Here is a 24453-nt window from a genome sequence, read left to right on the forward strand (position 1 = left end):
TGTGATCCTGAGGAACCAACCCCACAGCCCCCGTGTGATCCCCCCGTGTGATCCTGAGGAACCAACCCCACAGCCCCTGTGTGTTCCTGAGGAATCAACCCCACAGCCCCCGTGTGATCCTGAGGAACCAACCCCACAGCCCCTGTGTGATCCTGAGTCCCCTGGGGCTGGGCCAGGGGCAGCAGGGACAGGCTCCTTTGATTTCTCTCTGCACCTGCTGGTCCAACACTCCGTGCCCTGCTGTCATCTCTGCCCAAAGCTGCACCTCCCTGGCTGCCTGGCCGGTCCCTGCAGTGTCACACCTGAGAGCTGAAGGCACTGAAGGAGCAGTGATTCCTCCCCTGAGCCCACCCCTGAGCCCCCTGCCTTAAACCTGACCTCACCCTCCCAGCAGAAGGCAGGCTGCTGACTGCAGTGCCAGCGTGATGACTCAAAGCTGTGCCCAGAACACCACAACCTCTAGACGTGTTTCCAAGGTCTTAAAATATCCCCGAGCCAGTGCTGTGAATGCAAGAGAAAATGACTCAGGAGATACCAACATAAATCATCTTCTTTAACGAGTTACTGTCTCTGTAGAGCTCCCAAGACAGTAGAATTTATATTATTATAATTTCAAGTGCTGTCACTGTTCTTGCAGTTTTCAAGAGGACACACAATCAAGGGCAAATCATTAGAGAGTCTCCTGTTTAATGACTCTAAAGGAGCCTGGCTTGGCCTTACCTGCTGTTCAGTTCTGAGAGCCAAAAGTCCTGCTCAGTCCTGTTCAATCTTTTCACAGTAACAGCCACATGTTTTTTAAGACTTTTTTTTTTTTTTTTCCATTTTTTCCCCTTGGAATTCTGCTGGAAATGTCAAAATTCCCTTACCCAGTGTCTCCTTCTGCAGTTCCCGGCACCTGCTCTGGAGTTCATTCCCTTGCTGGAGGGAAGTTTGGAGCTGTTGGGTTTTCAGCTCCACCGTGTCAGCCACCCCTGTCAGGTGTTTGACCTTCTCCTGCAGACACTCGTTCTCCCTCTGGGATTTCGCCAGTCTTTGATTCAATTTGGGTATTTCTGAGGAGGAGGAAAAAAAACATTGTAAAAGCTGTGGTCAAATTTAGCTTCTCCACTAAAAATATGACACCTGTTTTATGACGGCAAGACTTCAGTATTCACGGAATCATGGAATGGTTTGGGTTGGCAGGGACCTCAAAGCCCGTCCTGTCCCACCCCCAGCCTGGCTCCAGCCCTGGGAACATCATTATTTCTTAAACAATTATGCTGCAGCTCTTGTACAAGTGATATAAATACTTACCAACATTTGAAACACCAATAATGTACTTACTCTGAGTGTATGGCTGTGACTTGTGTCTCCTACTGCCAGTTTTTCTCCCTGTTTTACACCCAGAACACTGTAGGGTGATGGTATAACACCCTTTTGGGAGCTGCTGAAGGGTCCTGCAGTGCTGCCTCCCAAATGTGTGGACAGGCTGCACCCCTTCCCTTGGCCAACCCACTGCTTTACTCCTCAGGTCACCTGGAATTCACGAGCAAACCAACCCCCACCACGCAGCAACTGCTCCCTCCTCCCGTGTCTGAGTAGGAACAAACCATCCCCAAATCCAGCTGGTTTTATCTCAGGGGTCTTTGGGACTGAAGGGGCACAGAGCAGCCCACGGGCTGGGAATAACTCCCTTGGCCACAGCCTGCTTCCTGCTGGAACAAGGGTGTCCTTCAGGAGCAGAGAGCTGGGCACAATCAAGGGTTGTTTGAGAAGGGTCGTGCCCAGCCCCCAGGCTGGGAACTCAGACTGATCCCTGGAGTTTGTGCTCTGCCTCAGTCGAGACTGGTTTTGCTGGAAAGAGTCTGTAGTTGGTGTGATTAGAGCCTGGAACACCCAGAGCACCAAACAGGCCCTGTGCTGACTGATACAACTTTAAAGGCCTGTGGAAATAATACTCACAGGTGAATTCCTTCCCTTCCAGTTCCTCAGTGTGTATGGGTGGACGAGCTGTTGTGTCACACTATTACAGAATATCCTGAGCTGGAAGGGACCTGCAAGGATAAGTCCAACTCCTGGCCCTGCACAGGACACCCCACCAACCCCACCGTGTGCCTGAGAGCCTTGTCCAAACTCCCTGAGCTCTGGGGGTCAGTCTGATCAGGGTTCTAAGGTCCACAGAAGTAGGTGAGCCGATGTCATCCTTTCCCTCACGCTTCCCATCCTTGGGAAGGGGGGATGTAAGGGCAGGGTGGGTGATGTGCCCCTCCCACATCGCTCTGCCCCTGAGAACTGCAGTGCAAACCCACAGCTTGAGTGAAACCTGCGTTGTGTGGAGCAGCTCAGAAAACGGGGCTTTCTCTGACATCCCAGCTGCCCAGCAGCCTGTGCTTCCTGGGACACGGGCAGGGAATTCGGATGCTTTCAATGATGGCTTTGTTCCCACTGGGAAGGAATCAGGGGGCAGCTGTGCCTGGGGGAGAGTAGGCACGAACCCACTGAGCAGCACCGGCAGAGCTGAGGGGTCCTGAGCCCCCCAGGGAGAGTTGGGGGGTCCTGAGCCCCAGATCATCTCCCTGCTGGAGATGAGCGTGACCAGAAAGCCCCTCCTTAGCATTCCCTGTCTGTAAGAACAATCAGCACGAATGCCAGTGTCAATGTGACACGAGTGGATTCCTGATCCGCCTCCTCCCAGCACAGGAAGGATGGTGTGTCCTGAGGATCCCTCTCTTCCTGGGCTCATTCCCCGCCTGCTCCTGCTGACAAAGGGAATGAGAAGGTGTTCCTGCAGATATCTGTGGGCTCACAGAGCTCCACACATTTCCAGGCTTCCTTTCTGGAGGGCTGCCTGTTTTATTTGTGTAACACTCCAAATATCCTGAGTTCCTGGATGGAAGCAGGAGTGGAGCCTTTCCTGCACCCACACCCCTCATCCAACATATCCCACTTGAGCCTGGTGAACACTGTGACTGTGAACATCACATCCACCCTTAAATCCAGCTTTCTAAACCAAAACACTTCAGTCCCACATATTTACTTTTGGCCTGTGAATGCCATTTTAAAGCTTTTATGTTCTGTTGCATCAGTTGTTCATGACTAACAGATGATATTAACACACAGTAATTTTTTTTGTTTATTTTACTGTTTTTGCAACAAGCTTTTCAGAACATTCAGATTTTGGGATGAAAAATGCTACAGAGGGGCTGCTCTTTAGACCAGTTTTGCTTGGTTAGTTTGAAAACAGCTTCTAAAAGCCCTTATATGTGTACTTTAATTAGCCTTGGTTAATGAATGGCAAGTAGGAAACAGTGCAAGAAATCAAATCTTTTGGTATTTACATCATGTAGTCTCACAATAAATGGATTTAGGTGTGGAGTAGTTGGGAAAAATTATAGACAATGAAAATATTTGCACCACAGAAGATGTTTAAAATTTGCATGTGGGCAGCACATAAAACGTGTAATGACTGCCTTGACAGTGGAGTTAGGCCTGATCTAACTTGACTGTTGTCATGATTCATGAAAATATAAAGGATGTAAGTTCTTCATCTCATTAATTTGTACCTTCTCATTTGCACTCAACTACCAAAAATTATTTTCTCCTGCCCCAAATTCTTGTGAGATGCTTTACCTGTCAGAGCTTCCTTGCTCACGGTTTTTATCTGCAGAGAAATTTCCTCTTTCATGGCAGCCCAGTTCTCCAGGTTGGTGGAGATGACCTCTTTAATGCTGTCCAGCTCACTCCTGATGAAAGGGAACAGGGACACAGCCTTGTTCAGAGTTGAGCAGTGGTGTTCCAAGGTACTTCTGCAACAGAGAAAACAATACCAGGGGTGTATTTTAAAAATAATTTATACAGTAAACTTAGGACTTCGAGGACACTTGACAACTACTCTTCTGTTAAATGATAATATATGCTATATGAGTGTATGAAATATGTTGTATTGGGTATTGAATATATATTTATAGGTTTCGCCCTTCTAAATGTTGATTTAGAGTTTTTATGTATAAAAACAGACAGGTAATGGGACAATCGTTTTTTATTGAGAAATCACAGTAATCACGTTTAAATGACTATGGCCATGCCTGTGGTGAGTCTTTATAAACAATATATATGTAAGAAACAGAGTATTTCCAACACCAGCATTTGGTTTGGGGTTCTCACCTGAGCACCTGGGACTGTTTGTAGGCAGCCTCCTTCTCCTCCTGGAAATACTGCAAATCAGCTTTCACATTTTTAAACTCCTCTTGCTTGGTTTTCAGTTCCATCGTCAGGTTTTTTATTCTAGAGGTGTAAATAAAATAATCAGAAAGCCTCATTCGCGCTAGTAAACAACCTCTAACTTTTGTTTCAGCTTTGAATTGAATTGAATTGAATCCCAGACTGGTTTGGGTTGGACCTCAATGATCGCACAGTGCCACCCACCTCTCCCAGCTCCTTGCTGGATCAGCCACGGCAAACACCACCACAAACACTGACCTCGAGGTGTTCTTCCCCTCAAACATTTACCTTCCCAACTGCCTCATTCCAGCACCTTTTGTTTGTCAGGCCCAGCTATCGCAGTGCAAACAAACACAGCCAGAATGCTGTTCCTTCAACACCTCGGCAATTATTCCCACAATTGTCATGGGATGAATGGAACTCCAGGAGTACGAGCTGGTACAGGTGAAGGAAGGATCCCCCCCAGCAGCTCAGCCCCAGCTGCAGCACAGCTGGTTGCTGCAGAAAACCATCCCAAACCTGCCTTCCATCCCCAAAATGCAGCTCCAGTGACAGGAACTGCCACAAACCAGCCCCTTTGGAAGCTTTCAGCACTCACTGCTCGTGCAGAGTAAATCATCTGCTTCCCTACTGGTGACCCACTGTCACAAATAAATAAATAGCATTTGGATCAACAAATCTTTTACAAACCCAAAGGGTGGCAGAAGCCTTAGCTTCAATCGTAAAAAGCAGCAGAAAATGAGAATTATTTATAATAAAAATATATTAAAATTAAGACAAAGTATCAAAGTGCATTAGTTACTGTTACATACAGATCAGCACGTTTGCGCCAAAACGCAAATTTTAAGAAATATTAGTCCTGATAAAGAAATTTGGATCTGCAGGGCTCTGACAAAATCAGAACTGAACATCTGGGAGTCAAAAAGGAGGTTTTTGGGCTGAAATGTGATCCTTGAAATAACAACAACAACAAAAAAAACACCAAAACCCCACAAACAAACAAACAAAACAAACCAGTCCAAAAATAATTAAAAATTTAAAAAAATTTCTGACATTACCTTTTTAGGAAAATTTCCCCAAAACTACCTGCAAACTTCCCAGGGGTGGAGGCAGGAGGGTTTGGTTGTGTTTGGGAGCAGAACTGTCTCACTAACAAGGAAATGTCCATCCCCCTTTCAGCAACAGAAATTCAGACCTACTTTTGCAGATGAGGAAAAAAGCAGTGATTTGGCACTGCACAATAACAACCCAAAACTTTGGGATCCAGGGAAAACCGGATGCTCGTTTTCCATTCTTAGTCTAGAATGGGATATTTGAAGGTCTTTTGGTTCAAGAAAGAAACTGGTAAATCATTAGAGACACATTTTCTTCCTCTTTCCATTGCAGAGCTCTGCTGTAACAAAAGGGACATTTTCAGCATGTTCTGGTCAGTCCCACACAAAAGGACCGGTGGAAAAGGCAGGACAGTTTCACTCTCCTGGCACCAGGAGGGAGCAAAATAAACATGTTATTTTGGTGCTTTTTAGCACAAAGGAAAAGCTCCATGGATCATTAACCGCTGGCACTGGGAGAATGGTGGGAACACACTGATCTCATCCTCTGGCCTGCAGTTGAGCTGCAGAATTAACAGCCCATCTCTGCATCCCTGCTTTCCTGGGGAATACAGCAGGGGCAGGAGGGGATTGAGGACCTGGTAACTCCCAGTGCTGACAGGAAAGGAACAGAGGAGAAAATCAAGAAGCAGTTGCAAACACAGTCATTGTCCTAAAGCAGTGACAGGAGCAATCACCCTGTTTGTTGGGATTCAGGGGCGTCTCTCACAAGCCCATTAATCATCTTGGTACTCCCTGTGATTGCCAGTGGGACTGGAGGAGCACCAGCAATTCCCTGGAGCCAGCAGGGACAGGAGGCACAGAGGAGCCTGGAATGTCCTGCCCCCAAAAAATCCCACCACGGTATTTTGAGCTCCATGAAACTGCAGGATCTGCTCAGACCCAACATTTTCATTCCAGATGTCGCCCAGGGCACTGGTGGTGTCCCCCATCCCTGGAGGTGTCCAGAAAACTTGTGGATGTGGTACCTGAGGACATCTTTGGCATTTAAATGCATCTCACATTGCTCATCTTGGATGTGGTGAGATTACCTAAACTCAATTAACTATCAAACTGATTTGAACGTGGAATAAGGCTTGAATAGCTAAGTAGAACTGATCACTGGTTAGCTCCCCTTCTCCTCCCCAAATCCCAAAGAACAGGTAACTGTTCCTAGGGGGCTTTCAAGGGTAACCACAGCTACAAACAACAGCAAAACCTGAACCTAAAAGGAATATAAAAATGAACCAGTCTGAACTGACATGAAAGATTAAATCCCTTGGTCTCCCAGAGATAAAATTTAAAAAAGGGGATATTTGGCTTGTGGGAGGAATGATTTGTCAGCCCTGCCAGACCCAGAAATGAGGATGGTGAATAGTGACTTCATGCCAACAGCACAAGGTAGTGAGAGAGGCCCAGGATAGATAAGGAATATTTAGACAAGTTATTTAACAAGGCACAACAGTTGATTTATGGCTGGAGTGGGAGCCTACTGCAAGTATTGCACTTGATTTCAGCAGCTTTTAAATCAAGTCGAGCCTCTGGGGGGAAAAGTGCAGAGATAAAATTTTTATTAACTGTTCCAGCTTTACTACAAAAAGGCAGCTCAATGAAAATTTCAAGTTTAGCTCCGGCAAATGATCCTCCCCAAGAAGAATGTGCTGTCACTGCATTTGCTCACACACTGAATTCTGCCACCCAGGGTCGTTAAAGGGACAAGGAGCAAACAGCTCATGTTTAAAAACATGATGTTAAACCAAAGAAAATGTTGAATATTGGGAAGGAGGGGTGTGGGTGGAGGATGTTCAGTTTAATTGAAAAAATATTGCAAGAAACATTTCGAGCAGAGTGATCTACGACATAAACACAATTTGTTCCAATCTGGGGGAGCTCGTGCTCTAAAATCAATGTGTTATTGGTAAGATCAGCAAACACAAGCCTAGGTAAATCCATTCATAGCAACATTCAATTCTTAACAGGATTTCAGTGATTCTCAAAAAAAAAATAGCAGGTTTCCAAGGCATTCCAGTGCAGTCTCTAGAGCACCTTCCCACTCAAAACGCCCATTTACCAGTTCTGGATCACCTGGTGTGAGTGAACATGGAAGGGACACCCCCATTGGGGGTCCCCAAAACCAAAATGGCTGAGCTGGTAGTTAAAGTTATAATCTCATTCTTACAAAAAGCTTCTGACAAACAGTTTGATTCAGATGAAATTACCAAGAAGTTTCTGGTGGCCTTGATGTCCCCCTTTATTCCATCAGTTGTCAACTTGAGCAGCTGCATTTTTATAAACTATCTTTTTTTAGTGGACTATAAATACTAATTGTTTAGAGTCCCACTGTAACCAATTAGTGGAATATAATGATAGGTTTCCAAGTACGAGGATAGAAAAGGATACAAAACCTGTAAACATGAGCTGAAAGAACACACTTAAAGTTCTAATCACCGTGCCCTGAAAATCCCAACATGGCTCTGAGGTCTATCATTCATTACTGGAGTTCTTAAGGGAATTAATGGGAACCCTCACACTGGAACCTGCAAGGATTTGCAGACTCCTGCTCCTGAAGAACGATGGCACAAGCAGGACCCAAAATGTTCATAATTCCTTTAGGATCAGCCCTTTAGAGAGTGAACCCTGAGCTTCTGGGGGCAACAACACAGGTTACTATGAGACAATCAGTCAAACTCTCACAGCTGTGGAACTCCCAGCACTGTGCAATTTCATTTCACATATTACCATTTCATTACCAAGATGATAAGGGGAAATATTTCGAATTTCCCTTTGGGAGTGTGTGCAGGGGAAATACCTCCCAGTGCCTTCTTGGCCCCTCTCTCACTTTAAATGTATGGGCTGTTTCTAAACCAGGAAGGAATTTTAAACTTGCTTCCAAGGGATACTGTGAGAGATGCTTTCAGTGAAGCATCACAGTATCATAGCATAGAGTATCACACATGATGCACCTGATAAAAGCCTCGAATGGGATGGGAGTCCCCAATAACCTGCAGGGAGTGTCAGCAGAGAAGATGATGAGCTCTGACCTTTCAGACTTGGACTCACTGGCAGCTCGGTAGCGCTCCAGGTCTCGGTACAGGGCCTGGAGCTCAGCCTGCAGCCTCTGCTCCCGTTCCACGCTTCCCTCATAAAACTTCACCTCCTTCTCCATGGCTTTGACTTTCTCTTCCATCACCTTAAACTCGTGGAGGATCAAGTAGCTGACCCCGCAGTATTTACACACCGTCTCGTCCCGGGACATCTGGGGAGACAGGAAATGGGCAAACTGTTTGTGAGAAGCACACTGAACCAAAAACCCCTGAGTGACACGAGATAACAACAGTAAATGTGAGCCATTTAAACCACTGCATTCCCTAGATGGTGTTATTGCTTTAACAAATAATAAAGAACAATTCTGCATTAGCAAAATGAGCCCAAGCCACAGCAGTGCTTTGCCTTACTGGAAACTTCACAGGATGTATCAACCCTGGCAGTTTAATATGTGGGAATTCCCACGGGAATTCTTAAGTACCTCTGAGCTCTGCTCGGTGTATTAATCGAAAATAAAACTCTGTGTTTAACGAAGTTATCTCCTTAATGAACCTGTGATCGCTTGAGCCAGAGAAATGTTATTTCCTGTGGTTTTCTGGCAACTGGTGTCCGAGTGAGGCAGGCAAGATAAATGGGGAGTGAGCAGCGTGATGTAAGCCAGCAATCTGTACACAAATAATTCCAGGGAGGAAGGGATTAACGGGGATGAGGTAGTGTCCATGGCACTGCAGTGCTGTGGAAAACAGAACCCATTTGTAGGTATGAAATATTCATGGCTGGTTTAAAAACTACAGAGAACGTAACACACAGCTCATGGAAAGACCGTTCATTAACTGAGAAATGTAATTTTCTAAGGGATCAATCATTAATCTTGAAGCGGGGGGCATGGAGCACCTGCTCACCAGCACAGAGCCCTGAACCTGACGGGTTTGCCCCTGGTTTGGGGATAAATTCAGCATAAATTCATTGGAGAGGAAGGAGATGGTGAGAACCAAGACTAGATCAGAGGACACTCAGATACAGCCGAGACAGCCCTTGGAGCAAGAGGCAGGAAAAGCTCTTGGCAAACTTGGAGATAGGGAAGATGGATCCTGGGTGGCAGCTGGAAGAGCCACTGGATGTCTGAGAGACTCAAACACACTGTAACCTTTCTTCAGTTATTTTCTCTTGCACAGTTACCAACTGCTGCAGGGATCCTAACAGTGACTTCTCAAAATCAGAAAGGGGAAAAACTGCAAACAGCTGAAGGCAAATTAAGAATCCTTTGTTTTACAGAAGAAAAAAAAAAAATAGAGATGTTTTGAGACACTGGGATAAGTGGAAAGAAATCAGGCTTAGAGGAAAGAATTCAAAAATTATAAATTAAAGGCTCATTGTCCCATGATCCAACAATCTTTAGCACTTTAAATATAGCTTGATAAAAATGGTGTTTCCTGATGCCCTGGCCAAGCTTTATTTTCCCATTTCTTAGCGTTGCCCCGGTTTAAGACACCCCTGGTTACAGTTGCTCTGAAGGAGTTGAAAATGCAAGTTTATTTTTCCTGGCAGCTGCAAACTGTGCTTGGAAAGATGAAACTGTTATTGAGGATAACTACCATAAAGTTCCAAAGCACTGAAATTACTATATTGAAAAAGGACAAAATGAGCTGCTTTAGGGAGCACAGGAGGGGTTTCTTATCCCAGAGAGAACATGGTGCTCTTGTGCTGCCCTGCAAATAAACAGTGCTAGGAATTTCACTGGGTTCTGGGACCGAAAACAACTGACAATCATCGGGGGCCTGACCTGCAAATGCTTTGTGCAAGTACTAAACCTTCCTAAGTTTTACATTTTTTTGTTGTTGAACTTCAAAATAAATGAAGTCATAGAACAAACAAGTATTATCTCCCTGGGCTCAGCTGGAAGTGGGTCCTGTCCTCCTTCACGCGCATTCCTCAGGTGAAGTGAAAACCGGGAAGGATTCCAGAGCACGCTGCATTTTTGACGTATTTGCTACACAGTCAAAAAATAACAGAGAAGGAAATTCGACCTTCATCAGGACCTTGCTCTGTACATTCATAATTACCCTGCAAGCACTGCAATACACACAAGTCTGTAGGAAACAAATTTTCCTTGGTTCTTACACTTACTAACAACCTTTTCTGGAATAATCTGATTGCTGAGTAACCACTAAGAATGTGTTTTAAATACCCAATGGTTTATGTTTTCAGATTCTGTATTTCACTGGTTCCATTTGATCAAAACACTGTGGGCTTCCTAACTCAAGGCAGAAAAAAAAAAAATCAGGGGAAAAACACTTTGGAAGGAATAGAAAAGGAAACTATCAGAGCTCTGAGTAAGAGCTCCTGTATTTCCTGAGCAGAGAGGGGAAGCAGTGAAGAGAAAAAATCAATGAGGAATTAAACAAACAAACTCACTGAGGACAAAGTGCTCGAAGCAGGAAGATATTTGCCCCCAGGATGCTGAGCCACAGTTGTGACACACGTTACACCAGATGCCTTAAAGCATCTGCACTCGGGTTTGGAAGCACTGCTGTTACTCCATGGTTACAGAGATTTCTTTAGATACCGAGGGCAATGGAAAGCTCAGCCAAGAGGGATAATCACTCAAATTACATCTGCCTGACTCAGTTCCATCTGTAGAGCATAAGTCAGAAGGAAAAAAATTGGTGGTCTGGACCATTTTGAGCCTTTTGAGTGAGGAGACAGGAATTGATACCGTTTCAAGCTGAGGGAGCAGCTCCAGGGTGTGTCAGCCCTGCAGCTCTGATTCTGCTCTGGTACTTCAGACCCACCCCCAGAAATCACCACAGGGAAGAGCTGAGTTCCTGGTCAAAGAGAAATGAGCTCCTTTCTCACTCAGCAGGGCTTTGGTACTACAGGATCCAGCACGTGGATCCCAGAACTGTTTGGCTTGGAAAAGCCCTCTCAGAGCATGGTCCAACCATCCCCCAGCACTGCCAAGGCCACCACTGACCACGTCCCCAAGTGCCACATCCACACCTCTCTGGAACCCTTCCAGGGATGGGAACTCCACCACTCTGTGGGCAGCTGTGCCAGGGCTGGACAATCCTTTTGGAGAAGAGACTGCTTGCAGCAGGCAGCGTGTTCCTCCCACACCTAACGCTGCAGGGACAAATTTGTAGCTGAATCCATAAAACTCAAGAAAAATAAATCATTATGCTGCAGCTGAGTGCTCTTAAATTGTTCCCGTATGTTGTTTTATTCTACTTTATTGTTATCCAAATTTACTTTCTTTTTTGTTTCACTCCTCCTCTCCCACACCACTTTCACGTCCCTCTCCTGACAAACCAGCCAATCCCTGTTGCACAAAAAGAAATCATGACTCAAACCACACCACTGATTTTCTAGGAGTCTTCTGCTGGATATGCAAAATGATGAGCTATCTGACCGAAACTGATATTTGCTTTAGTCAAAGAAGTATTTTTTAAAGTCCTGGTAGAAGCTTCACTTCTTTTAAAAGAAAAAAGTGTATTTTCAGCCAAGTTTTCAGTCAGCATCTACCCAAAAAGCAATCCAGCTGGTACTGCTGGGTCATGCTATAAACAGAATTATTTGCTCCACTTCCATAAAACCACAGTTGCAAAAAACAACCGCCAGTGCTTGCTCTGAATACACATGAACAGTGCAGAAATAGGCTTGGAGCGGAACCAGAACGTGGCTTCATTCAAAACATGCCCTGAAATAATCAGTTTGTCACGGCAGGAAATAACACTCCGATTTCAGGTAGCTTGGAGTTTTTTCCTGCCTGTGAGGAAATCGGACTAATGAATCACAAAAGGCTGGAGTGCCCTGCTGGGAGCTGCTCCCACTCACCCAGGCCCTGCCAACACTCAGCACGTGTCCCCAGCCCAGCAGACCTTCCCGGGCTGCCCCAGCCCTGGGAGTGTCCCAGGCCAGCTTGGAGCAACCTGGGCTGGTGGAAGGTGTCCCTGCCCACGGCAGGGGTGGCACTGGATGGGCTTTCAGGTCCCTTCCTACCCAACCCATTCCAGGATTTTCCAGCGTTTCCAAAGCACCTCACAGCCACTCAGAAAACTCCCAGAGCTGGAGCCTCACATCCCAGCGACACACCAACCAACATCAGAAATTCTATAGCCAAGTGCTGAAAACCTCAAGGGAGCAACGTGGGAACGTCGTGCCCAGAGGAAATCACAAGGAGGGTGCCAACAGGACGCTGAAAAGGGCTCTGCCATTCTACCACACTTATCTGGAGGGCACAAATTGAAGTGATCTGCCTTTAAATCCCTGCTGGTACCAATATTGCACATCCTAAGCACGTCGTTCCCTCCCACCCAGCGAGTCTCGGTGGATGGGAAAGACTCTTTAGCTTACTGACACAGCTGGGACTACGTGTTCCAGGAGCCATTAAAAACAAATAACCCCGTTCAAAGCCAGCCAGAAAAGTGGCAGATAACGTAATGTGCTCATCAAGATGCCATAACGTGCCCCATCCATGGCAGACGTGGGCAGTGTGGTGTGTAAGCACTGCTGCGAGTGGTGCAGATGGTGTTTGCGGCCAGCCAGCCACCACAGGACGTTCTGTCCCCGTGGGGAACAGCCTCAGAGTTCCTGCCCTGCCCCATCTCCCCAGCTCCCGCCTAATCTCGAAGGGTATCCTGTGCCCCCTTCATTTTAGGATTCACGCCAGCAAAGATCACTCATTTGCCAAATAAAATATGAGATTAAATATAACTTTTTGTTTGGGGACTTGGGGTCGTCTGGTGGCTGTTCTGTCTCCTGTTTCAAAGCTGCCCCTTCCCATCAGCTTCCACAGACTTGACAACAGCAGAACCTTAATTAAAGCATAAAAGAGATTCCTCCACCACCAAGGTGGAACACGAAAGTCTTGAGGAAGAATCAAATCAAACAGCAAAGCAAGAACTCCCCAACAATACAGATCCATGACAATGGAATGAAGGAGGCACCAACACCCTCCTGGGCTCTGGGCACCTCTCAGGCCGAGGTTGATGGCACAATAAATACATCCCAGTGAGGCATTACAAGCCAGCGATGTACATCTTGCCCCAATTAGTTTCTAAGAAGTAGGCAACTGTAAATACAAAAAAAAAAAATATCCTGTAAGCTTTGATAATGGGCATGTGGGTGTTTAGCTGCTGATTTTTTTTTCCACCCATCTCGCAGTGAATCTGGTGAGAAGGAGCCGTGAGAGCAGTAGAAGGAATGAGAAAGAGAGCAAAGCATGTACGGTTTTTTACATGATTCTCTAAGGCAAAATTGGTCAGAACACAAAGAACCAAAGCCCCTTCACATCCATCACTTCACTGACAAGATACCAAGAAATCTCCTTCCCTCTAGATTAAAACTTCCTTTAAAATTTAATAAACAGCCTTGATAAGCAGCCTGTGGAGCTCCACCTACCAGGAGCACGAGGGAGAGGGATGATGAGGGCTCTGCTCTGCCTCCTTCCCCTGTCAGTACAACCCAACCTCCAGCGAACCAGCCCACACCAACCCCCAGGAAGGGAATATTCTTCACTGTGAGGCTGAACCCCCCGTGCTTGTCAGGCTCCCTCCACACACACACACACGTTCCCCTGGCCTGCAGGTTGGGAGCATGTGCTCCCTTTGGCACAGCAAAGCACAGCTGGCAACAGCTCTGCTGCGTTAGGAGCAACCCCCCAGATTCCAGAAGAGGGGCTGTAAAATCCAACAGCAGGGAATGCCAAGGGAATGAGAACATGTGCACATCAGAGATGGGAGGTACAAGGACAGGAAATTGTGAGAGTGCCTTGTAATCAGGGCCTGTACCTTGTAAGTGCAGTGCAGCTACAGCGGGAGAGGATGAGCGAGGGATGAGCAGCACAAAGGATGTGTAAAACCTAAAACCCCAGCACTCTGATCCCACAGCCTTGGAGCTCACACATCCCACAGGGAGTGGAGGGTAGGATGGGACAGCACAGGACCGTAAGCCTGTTCTTGTACAAATCCAGAAATTCTGTGTCTCCCCGTCAGATGTTTTTGTTACCCACACCCCCAGGAGTGGAGGGAGCTGGAAGGACTCCCTGCCCCATCCTCTACTCCCAGGGAAAAGTTTGCCCCCACAGTCCCACTGGAAGAATTCCACAACTCCCTGGGTGAGCTGCTCCAGCTTCACAGCATTCAACCAAAGCACAGCCAGGAAGGTGAGGAAAAGCCTGACTTGCACCTGGAAAGGAATCCCCACCTCCCTGCAGGTGTGAACACTGTTGCTCAGGTATTGTGCAGGATGAGCAAAGCCAGCTCATCACCCTTTCACAGAAACACAAGATCTTTAAGCTCTTTACTACTTTTGCTCTTTACTAAATTCCCATCAGTCATATCATTTTTTTTACAGCAGCTCAGAACTGAGGCCTCAACAGCCCTGAGGAGAGGGATAACAAAGGCCCAAGTTTCACGTGCAATTCCTATTACAACCCTTAATATTACAATTATCAATATATTACAACTATATATTACAACTATTATTATATTACCATATATTAGGAGCCTCTTTCTTTGTCACATCCCTTTGCTAATATTATTCATTCCTCGTGACCTGATTACAGAGCTCAGTGTTGTCTGACAAGTGACAAGGAGGCTTCTGTGGATTTTGTATTGATGCACTGGACTCACTTTTTTTTAAATACATCTTATCCTTACTGAGAATATGGAGTTCAGTGGTGCTCCCAACCCCTCCCAGACTGGCACCAGCGTATTCCTCATCATAACCCAAGATCCTGGCTCAGTGATAACCCGCAGACACAGACGCTGCTGCTGACAGAAATAATGTCACCGCTTTTCTGCTCCTGCTTCCTCCCTGTGCTAGGGTATGGCTGGCACACGGATAAGGAACTGGCTCAGGATCTGATCCAAATCAGACACACAGAGCAAAAGTGCCACCAAACTGCAGCTTTAAGTCATTAAGGAAACACTGAGCAGTAACCAGATCCAGAACAGTGCTCTCCTCCAACAATCTGGCATGACTTTCTCTGAGGAGCCTGAGCTGACTTTTGCTCACCACCTTATCCTGTCGAAGCTTAAAACCTAATTTCTAAACAAACAAACATATTGGGATCTTTCCTGCTACCAAAACAGCTGCTCGTGAGTCTCTCAAGAGTGTCCCAGGTTCTTCTCCTTCCCTTGTTTTAAGGGCAAATATTCCTTTTCCCTTCCATTGTCCATCTTGCTCACCTTTGAATTCTCAGAAATCATCTCAGAAATTGTCTCAAGAGTTTTCTGGACTATTCCAGGGAAGACTTCTCCAGCCTGAGTACACAAAGCTTTTAAATGACTTGTTAATTATGAGGTGCAGACCAAGAAATGAGGACAGCTGGGTGTTTTATTGCTGAAGTAAAAACCTGATAGTGTTACAAGAAGTGACTCGTGTTCCACTTGAGTGGAGCCTCCTCCTAAATGAACCCACACAGACAGCAGCACTGTAACACTGGCAATAATCTGTCTGCCAAACAAAAGAACACACCAAGAGCAGATCCCAGGGAAGATGAAGGGGAATGTTCTGTTCCCGTTTGTGTTGATACTCCTCCGGAACATGTTATGCTCTCAGTCATTCCAAACTCACGGCAGCAAAACATGCCATAACAGGGGGAAATGTGGGACTCACCTGGAGGGACAACGCTGGGACAGAGAGAGGTGTTGTCTGGCACTCGCCTGGAGGGATTGAGGTGTTCCTGAGACTCACCTGGAGTGATTGAGGTGTTCTCTGAGACTCACCTGGAGGGACAACACTGGGACAGAGAGAGGTGTTCTCTGGGACTCACCCAGAGTGACAGAGGTGTTCTTTGAAACTCACCTGGAGTGACTGAGGTGTTCCTGAGACTCACCTGGAGTGACAGAGGTGTTCTTTGAGACTCACCTGGAGTGCCTGAGGTGCTCTCTGGGCCTCACCTGCAGTGACACCACCACGGCCCAGCAAGGTGTTCCCCTGCAGGGCTCCCACAGAATTGGTGCCATTGCACTGCACAGAGAGTGATGAAACCCAACACCGCCCCTAACCCAGGACCAGCATGTACCACACCAGTGCCCCCAGGCCAGCGAAACACCCCTGAATTCCCGCAGGAGCTGCCCTCCAAACGTTGGGGGTTTTTTATGCCACCTCTACCGCTCGTACCTTGCGGATCTCCTCGGGCAGGGCGTGAAGGGGGCCGTGCCTCTCCGTGTGCTGCCGCGGGCCCCGCGGCGGCGTGCGGGAGCTGCCGGGGCCGGGGGGCTCGGGCCGGGCCGGGGGGCCATGCTGGGGGACCCGTGAGGGGCGGGGGGAGCGCGGCGGGGGGGGCGCGGCCGCCGCCGCCATCTTGGCAACCGCGGCGTCCCCGTCACCGCGGCAACGGCGCGTGCGCGGCACGGCGCGTGAGGGGCGGGGGGCTGAGGCCTGGCACCCCAAATTCGGCACTGAGAGACACCCTAAATCCATCCCAAACACCCCAGAGCCACACCTGACACCCCGAATGCGGCACTGAGAGACACCCTAAATGCATCCCAAACACTCCAGAGCCACACCTGACACCCCGAATGCGGCACTGAGAGACACCCTAAATGCATCCCAAACACCCCAGAGCCACACCTGGCACCCCGAATGCGGCACGGACACCCCAAAGCTGGTCACGACACCCCAAAGACCCCCTGGGCACTCCGTACCCGGCCCTGACACCTCAAATTTGACGTGCCAAATTCGGTCCTGCCACCGCAAACTTGCCACCTGCCACCCCTGACATGCCAAAGCCACCCATGACACCCCACAGCCTTCCGTGACACCCCCAAATTCAACACTGACATCCTAACCCCAGCCTTGCCACTCCAAAAACACCCCTAACACCCCAAATTCAGCCCTGTCACCCCAAAGCGGCCCTGCCACCCCAAATTAGTCCCTGACATCCCAAATCCAGCCCTGACACCCCAAAGCCATCCCTGACACCCCACAGCCATCCCTGAGCCCCCAAATTCGGCCCTGAGACCCCAAATTCATCCATGCCACCCGGGTCATCCGTATGTCAGACCCGAGGCTCGAGCTCAACCTTGGGATGAACCGTCTGCGCGCCGCCGGCTCCCGACGGGATCCACTGGAGCGCGGCCGTAAAAATGAATAAATCAGGGAAAGACGGGAAGGAGAGGCAGGAGTTTGCAGTGGGATTCATTCCACATTCTTCCCTTCTTTCCATCGCTGGTGGGCTCCTGTTTCCTTCACAACCGAGTTGCTGTTAGGACTCAGCTTTATGGCACGGCAGGGACCATCTGCTCCATCCCCAAGTTTCCAGCCTGCCCAAAGCAATTTCTCCATCCTCAAAGCAATTTCTCCATCCCCAAAGCAACTCCTACGCCCTCAAAGCAATCCCTCTTTCCCCAAAGCATTTTCTGTATGTCCAAGGCAATCCCTACACATCCAACTCATTCGCTACGGGCTCAAAATATTCCCTACAAGCCTTATAAAAAAATGATACATCGCTACAGTTTAGAGATACCCACTAAAAATTGGGAACAGGCCATGGCAAAAAACGGGGTGACCTTGATTTGATTTATGCACGACTCGGTCGTAGCTGTGAAGGTTCACTGTCTGGGGTGAAGCATCAGTAAGGTTGGGGGATAAAGAGAGGGAAAACGGGGGTTGGACTGAAGAAAGCAGTGAATTTTACAGAGGAAAATTTTATTGGAAAATAAGGAGAATTGAATGAGTAGATGGTTGAAGAGAACTGAATTTAGTGGAAGAAAAAGGAGAATTGCATGAATGGGGGGGGGTGTTCGAAGCAAGTGGTGAATCTTAGTGGGGGGAAGGAAAATTTCACTGGCATAAAAGGAAAACTGCAGGAGTAGGGGGGTCGGATTCGCAGAAACTGTGACTGAGCAGGGAGCTGGATTGATGAAAATGGCGAGTTTCAGGGGGGGAAAGAGGCGAACTGCTGAGGAGGTGCTGCGGCTGCGGAGCCCCGCTCGCCTCCCCCCCGGCTCCGTGCCACGCGTGTCCCCGGCGGTCCCTCGCGTGTGTCGCCGCCGTGCCCCGTCCCACGTTGCGTGCCGAGCTCCGAGCCTCGCTAATCCCCGCCTTGGCAGCCGCGGCCGCCTCCTGCCCCGCTGCCCTGCCTGCGTTAACCTCTTCGTGCTCCCCCGGCAGCCCGCGTGTGTCTGTGTGTGTCTGTGAGTGCGTGTGAAGGGCGGCTCGCCCCCCGCGGGGGTCATTAATTAAGCTGTGCATTAATAGGAGCTGGCGAGGCCCCGCCGTTGATGGCGCGGGGTGCGCGGCGGGGCCCGGCAGCGCCTCCCCGGCATCTGTTCCCGCCGTGCGTGATGGCGGCGGGGGGGGGGGGCGCGGGCGGGGCGCCCGGCCGCTCTCACGCGATGGCGGGGCTGACGTGCCGGGGAAGGGTGTCGTGAGGCGCGGCCGTGAGATCAGCGGATCACCGCGGGCTGGCGGCGGGGGAGGCGGGGGGGGGAGAGGCAGGCGGCAGGCACGCAGCGGCCGGGGATGGAGGGAGAGAGGGGGGGAAATGGAGGGGGAGAGATGGAGCGGCGGCTGCTGCATCCCAGCCCCCCGCACCCGGCTGTGCCCGCTGAGGGGGGACTGAAGGGGGGCTTGGACGGAGGGATCTGAGGGGATCCAGTCCAGGGGGTGCCCAGTTCTTGGAGAGGCTAAGAGGGAGCCTGGCGAGGGGGACTTGAGGAGATCTGATCCGGGGGGGGATTCTGTGCTTGAGGAGATCTGATCCGGGGGGGATTCTGTGCTTGAGGGGCCCCAGAGGAGCCTGTGCTGGGGGAGTGGATAAGGGGATCCAGTCCTGGGGGTGGTGAGGGGAGCCTGTGCTTGAAAGGGGTGAATGGGGTGAAGGGGTCCAGTCCAGGGAAGAGTTGACACCAAACATCCTGTCCTTTGGGGGAACCAAGGGGGAGCCTGTCCTTGAAGGGGTTGAGGGGATCCAGTCGTCGTGAGTCTGATGAGAGCCTGTACCAGGGGTCTGAGGAGATCCAGTCATGGGGGTGAGAATCCCCTGTCCTGGCAGAGTGGAGAGCCTGGCAGGGCCGTGCTGCTGCCAGCCAGGACGCTCCTGGGGCAGGGCCCTGTGGGAAGCGGAGCATGGGAGATGCTGCTCCCACCACACTCTGCTCTGAGCAGCTGTTTCCTCCCAGCAGGAAGCCCACACAGAATCACCACATCCGTGGCAGCTCGGGGCCCCGGAGCGCGGCCGTCTCTCCCCCATGGCACGGCGGAGCCGTGTGCGTGCCAGCCCGAACGCCCGGCACCGCTCGGGATCAGGTTCCAGGCGGTGCAAGTGGCTCCAAGGACAAACCAAGGGGCGAGAAGCGAGTGCGTGACACGCAGCAGTCATAAGGCAGCTATTTCCATTGTTTTCCGGCAGGCTTTGTACCTTCTCAAACACACGTGGAAAGCCTCCCACCGCTCAGAAATCCCAACCCGGAGGGGCAAAGTCCGTGCCAGTGGGCAGCTGGGAAAAGGGCAATAAACACCAACACCCTCCTCGCGCAGCGGGGCTGACCCGGGTTATAGGTGTGTCCGCACCTGCAGCATTCCCTGGGCAAAGAGAAATCCGACTTGTCTTAGGCTGCCCTTGTATTTGCTCACCACAAAGCGCAGCGCGGGGAAGCGGCGTGGAGCAAACAGCTCCTCTGGGAAGCTGCTCCGGCTGTTTTCCTAGGGAGGAGCAGAGCTCGAGCGCTCATTGCTCCGTAGGTGTGCGGGGGCTCGGGGGGAGCAGACGTGCGGCAGGAGGGGTCAGAGGAAGGACAGGCACCGAGGTTATTCCCGGTGCTCCGTGCACAGCGGGTTAGTTCCCCTTTCCTATCTGCTGCGTTTGTTTGGTTTGCTCAGCTGCCCCCTCAACAAATGCCACAAGGACGGGAGCGTGGTGGGAGAGCAGTCTCTGTGGAAGGGTGTTCGAAGAAGGGAGCTGAACATCGGGTCTACCTGCGAGTCAAGGGCAGGCAGGTCATGCGGTGCAAAGAATAGAAACTCCGCAGAGCAGCACGAAAATGATAAAATCAGGGAGAGTGGGCAGAGGTGGGGTGTGCAGGATGGTGATGGGCTGTGCAGGGTGCTGGTGGTGGGGTGTGCAGCAAGGCAGGGGTGAGGGCATGGTCCCAGCTCTCCAAAGGCGCCACGATGCTGGCTCAGAGCAGAGAGGAACAGGAGCGTGCTGATGACAGTGGGACATGCGAGGCGGGAATGGGATCCTGAGGGAGGAGATCCCAGTGCTCCTGCCGTGACATTGCCAAATCAAAGCCAAGCTCTTGGCCACAAGAGCACATGAGGTGAGTCAGAGCAGGAATCCGTATGGTTAAGCAGCAGCTGAGTGCCAGAAGTGAAGAGCTGTCAGGGATGGGATCGGGAGCGTGTGTGTGTGTGTGTGTGTGTGTGTGTGTGTGGAGGACACTGGGTTTATTTGCCACCATAGGGAAGGATTTGAAAGGCAGTGCAAGAAGCTCATATTGAGTCTGATTTGGCAGCAAGAGGACTTGGGAAGGGTGCCAGGAAAAGCATCACAGATACAAGGCTGGGGTGAGAAGGGAATGCAGAGCACAGGCAGCTCCAGCAGTCGAGCAGTGGGGATTGGGCATGGAGAGGGAGAGTGCATCCAGCTAACAGGATGGGATCTGGGGAGAGAATCCCAAAACCATTAAGGCTGGAAAAGACCTCCAAGACCATGGAGTTTGACCTGTGCCTGACCCCACCTTGTCCCCAAGCCCAGAGCACTCAGTGCCACGTCCGGGCCTTCCTTGGACACCTCCAGGGGTGGGTACTCCACCACCTCCCTGGGCAGCCCCTGCCAGTGCCTAACAAGCCTTTCCATGAGGAAATTCCTCCTGTTGTCCAACCTGAATCTCCCCTGGCACAGTTTGAGGCCCAAACCTCGGGAGAAGGTGCAGAGGGATTGGAGGTTTTGTTCTCTAAGGCATTCAAGGGCATATCTAAGATCTAATGCTCCAGGATGATGGTGATGGTGGCAAAACAGAACTGTTCTCATAAGGGTGAGGTTCATCCGTGCAGGACTCAGCAGTTTCCCAGGAGCCTGCCAGGAAACTCCCACGGGAACGCAGAAGCCCCATCAATCTTTCCCCTTCCCCCAGCCACCTCCTATTGCCCAATTTAAACACACGAGCTGGAGGGAGGAAAACGTTCCTACTGCTGGCTCTGAAAAAACCCAAACCTGAAAATCCTGCCAAAAGAGAAACTGCACACAGAGCCCTCCCATCGGAAGGGGGAGAGGATGGATGGAGCAGGACAGATGTTACAGCCTTGGTGAGCTACTGGAACAAACACCAGGCAGTGATGAGGAAGCTGGAGTCACTGTGGAACAGGAAAAGATAAAGAGAAAATAGAAATGAAGGAAGCCAGGATGTTTAGAGGACAGAGCATCCCAAGGAGGATGGAGGGGCTGACTTGAATGGAGGAGGTGATATCAGTCTGTGTGTCATTCTTAGATGCAGCATGCAAAAACAATCCATCAGTCTCCCAGCCAACAGGGAAGGCAAAGGGATTAGCCATAAGGAATCCTGAGAAGAGTCTGGCTTTGCAAGCCCTGAAATCGTATTATGGTACGAACTGTTGACACAGTTCTGGAGCTTTTCTCGGGCTGCACTCCATCTCCTTTAAAATACTTTCAAACAACAGCTTACAGTGCTTGGCAGGAGATCAGGCTGCTCCTTCCTCCGCTTCACCTTAGTCACTCACTCCCTCCTGCTCTGTGATTGCTGTGCAATGTCCTGGCACATCCCGATAGCAAAGTGCAAATGTTGCATTTCCGTGGCATGGCCCGACAATGCAGATTTATCTCCCTGAAAAGATAAGAGCCCCTGGATGTTGATTGCAGGCTGTTGCTACAGCACAGCAGGGAGGGGTGTACCTGCCTCACACGCTGTCTCTGGGGAGACACAGGAGTGCCAGGATGAGCCAAGGGCTGGATCCAGGCTGGGCACTCACCTGACAGCAGCAGAGCCCGTGACCGTGACCCGGGGAAGGCCAGGGATGGTTGGGAAACGGGACAGTGTTTCCTGGTCACTATGGAGTCACCCAGGGAACAGGCATGTTTTCTTCCTGTTTACACAACATGTCACCAGTAGCTTTGCCCCCATCCCTGGTGACCTGCAGCCACAGTTCTCAAGCTGTGTTGACACTCCATGGTGATAGAACTTTGCCAGCGGTTTTTTACAGGCTGAAATCAAGGAGCTCCTGGCTGGCCCAGGGCTGGGGCGGGAGGGCTGAGAGGAATTTTGGCCACCTCCTTCCCTCTGCTGAAAGCCCACAGAGGCTGCAGCCACCAGGGTGCAATTCAGGGCAGACCAAAGGTTGCCCAGATGTGTCATGGGGATGAAATTGCACCCCAAGAAATCCCCAGCAGCAAAGTACAACCTACATCTCATCTCCACGTGTGCGAGGCTGAGCCTTGCTGGGAAGTCAGGCTGGACTTTCTGGGTCCATCCGAAAGTGCAGCAGCTCATGGCTTAAAACCAAAGGTCTTCTCCTGTCATTCAGGACTCCACACCCCCCACACACACCACACAGGGACAGTGCAATACATAATTCACCGTGTATCGACAGCGCTGCAAATAAACTCGCGGTGAATTTACTCCCAGCGGTCGTGGCGAGTGCCTTCCTGCTCCCCCATTTCATCACAGAAAACTTCATTGCCAAAGAGTGTTCCTTCCGTGTTGTGATGGTGAGAAGTGACAGGGTCCCCAGCTGCACCAGCAGGAGCAGCAGGAGCAGCAGGAGCAGCAGGCTCCACGCACGGGCTGTCACAGGGCATCAGTCACGTCCTTTGCCACAGGAAAGCTGTGCAGAACAACCAACCCTGCACCCTACAGTTTCCAGCCTCCTTTCACAGCCCGTGTTTCCCTTCCCTACAGAATACACAATTACACACAAACCTGAGCCTCCTGGCCTTTATCTGGTGGCCTTTCTTTCCAAGGGTGAGAGGAAAGGCTGCGTTTGTTCTGCAAGGTGTGCAGGAAACCTCCTGCAGCCAACCCAACCAGCAGCTGGGGAACGGGTGGAGGGCACTGCTCACTTCCCCCAGCAGGGTTTGGGGTGCCTGGCAACCCGGGGAGGAGGGCTGGGTATCTCCCAGTGCCACAACAGGCACACAAAGGGAGGATCAGCTCCTCCTTGGCGATACAAGCCACTCTCCCCACCCCAAGATTAAGGGCACATTCAGTATTTATTGAGCTGTCACGCCTGGAGGCCCCGGCAGGATTGCGGTACCCGGAGCTCTAAACCTCGATAAGAGCCAATCCCTGCCCCAAAACAACCCAGCCCCACTCAGGCTGTCCCACAGCTGCAGGGTGGGCCTTTGCCTGACTCTGCCTGACTGCCTCTTCCAAAAACCTTCTGCTTGGGCAAAGAGCAGCAGAGTTATCGGTGGTGCCAAAGGGTGGAGGCTGTGCTTCAGTCACAGGATTGTGGTGTGGGTGAGAAGCACCATGAAGATCAGCTCCTGCCAGGGGGGGAGTTGGTCTCTTCTCCCAGGAAATGAGCAACAGGACAAGAGAAAGCAGCCCCAAGTTACACCAGGGGAGGTTTAGTTTGGGGATTGGGGAAAATTCCTTCTTGGCCCTGCACGGGACACCCCAACAATCCCACCCTGTGCCCGAGAGCGTTGTCCAAACGCTCCTTGAGCTCTGGCAGCCTTGGGGCCGTGCCCACGGGGGAGCCTCTTCCAGGAACCTTTCCCTGTCCAGAGCGATGCCTCAAATGCTGCTCTGCATTCCCTGTGGGTGCCCAGCATTCCCTGTGGGTGCCCTGCATTCCCTGTGGGTGCCCAGCATTCCCCCTGGGTGCCCAGCATTCCCTGTGGGTGCCCAGCATTCCCTGTGGGTGCCCTGCATTCCCCCTGGGTGCCCAGCATTCCCCGTGCCACGCGTGCCCTGCTCACCAGGCACGTCAAAGGGCCCGGAGCTGCAGGTTATTTTAAGGATGGCAGTGACTTGTACGTAGGTATTGCCTTTCAGAACCCTCAGAAAGGGACCTTTAAAAAGTGCCTCACAGAATCCTGACCACATAAGGCCTTCCTGGCTGAGGGGCAGCGGCCACAGCAGCAACAGGACGGGAGTGGTTTGGAAATCACCCTGGATGCAGAGAGAGGTGAACAGCTTTCCTG

At 50.4% G+C, this 24453-nt stretch overlaps 1 protein-coding gene across 1 annotated transcript in view; it reads right to left on the reverse strand.

Annotated features, from left to right (window-relative positions):
- The window catches only part of LEKR1 (leucine, glutamate and lysine rich 1), a 32002-nt gene extending 15443 nt beyond the window's left edge, over positions 1-16559 (reverse strand). The window contains exons 1-5 of the mRNA XM_027894852.1: positions 16464-16559; positions 8333-8547; positions 4144-4263; positions 3610-3785; positions 867-1052 (exon numbers count right to left, since the gene is read on the reverse strand). Coding sequence (XP_027750653.1) covers positions 867-1052; positions 3610-3785; positions 4144-4263; positions 8333-8547 — 697 coding nt within the window. The 5' untranslated portion in view covers positions 16464-16559. The remainder of the gene's footprint in view (positions 1-866; positions 1053-3609; positions 3786-4143; positions 4264-8332; positions 8548-16463) is intronic.
- Positions 16560-24453: the final 7894 nt, after the last annotated feature.

This window comes from Empidonax traillii, unplaced genomic scaffold (genome assembly GCF_003031625.1).
Source record: "Empidonax traillii isolate 1590-97213 ecotype Southwest subspecies unplaced genomic scaffold, ASM303162v1 scaffold444:size1099390, whole genome shotgun sequence".
NCBI lineage: Eukaryota > Metazoa > Chordata > Aves > Passeriformes > Tyrannidae > Empidonax > Empidonax traillii.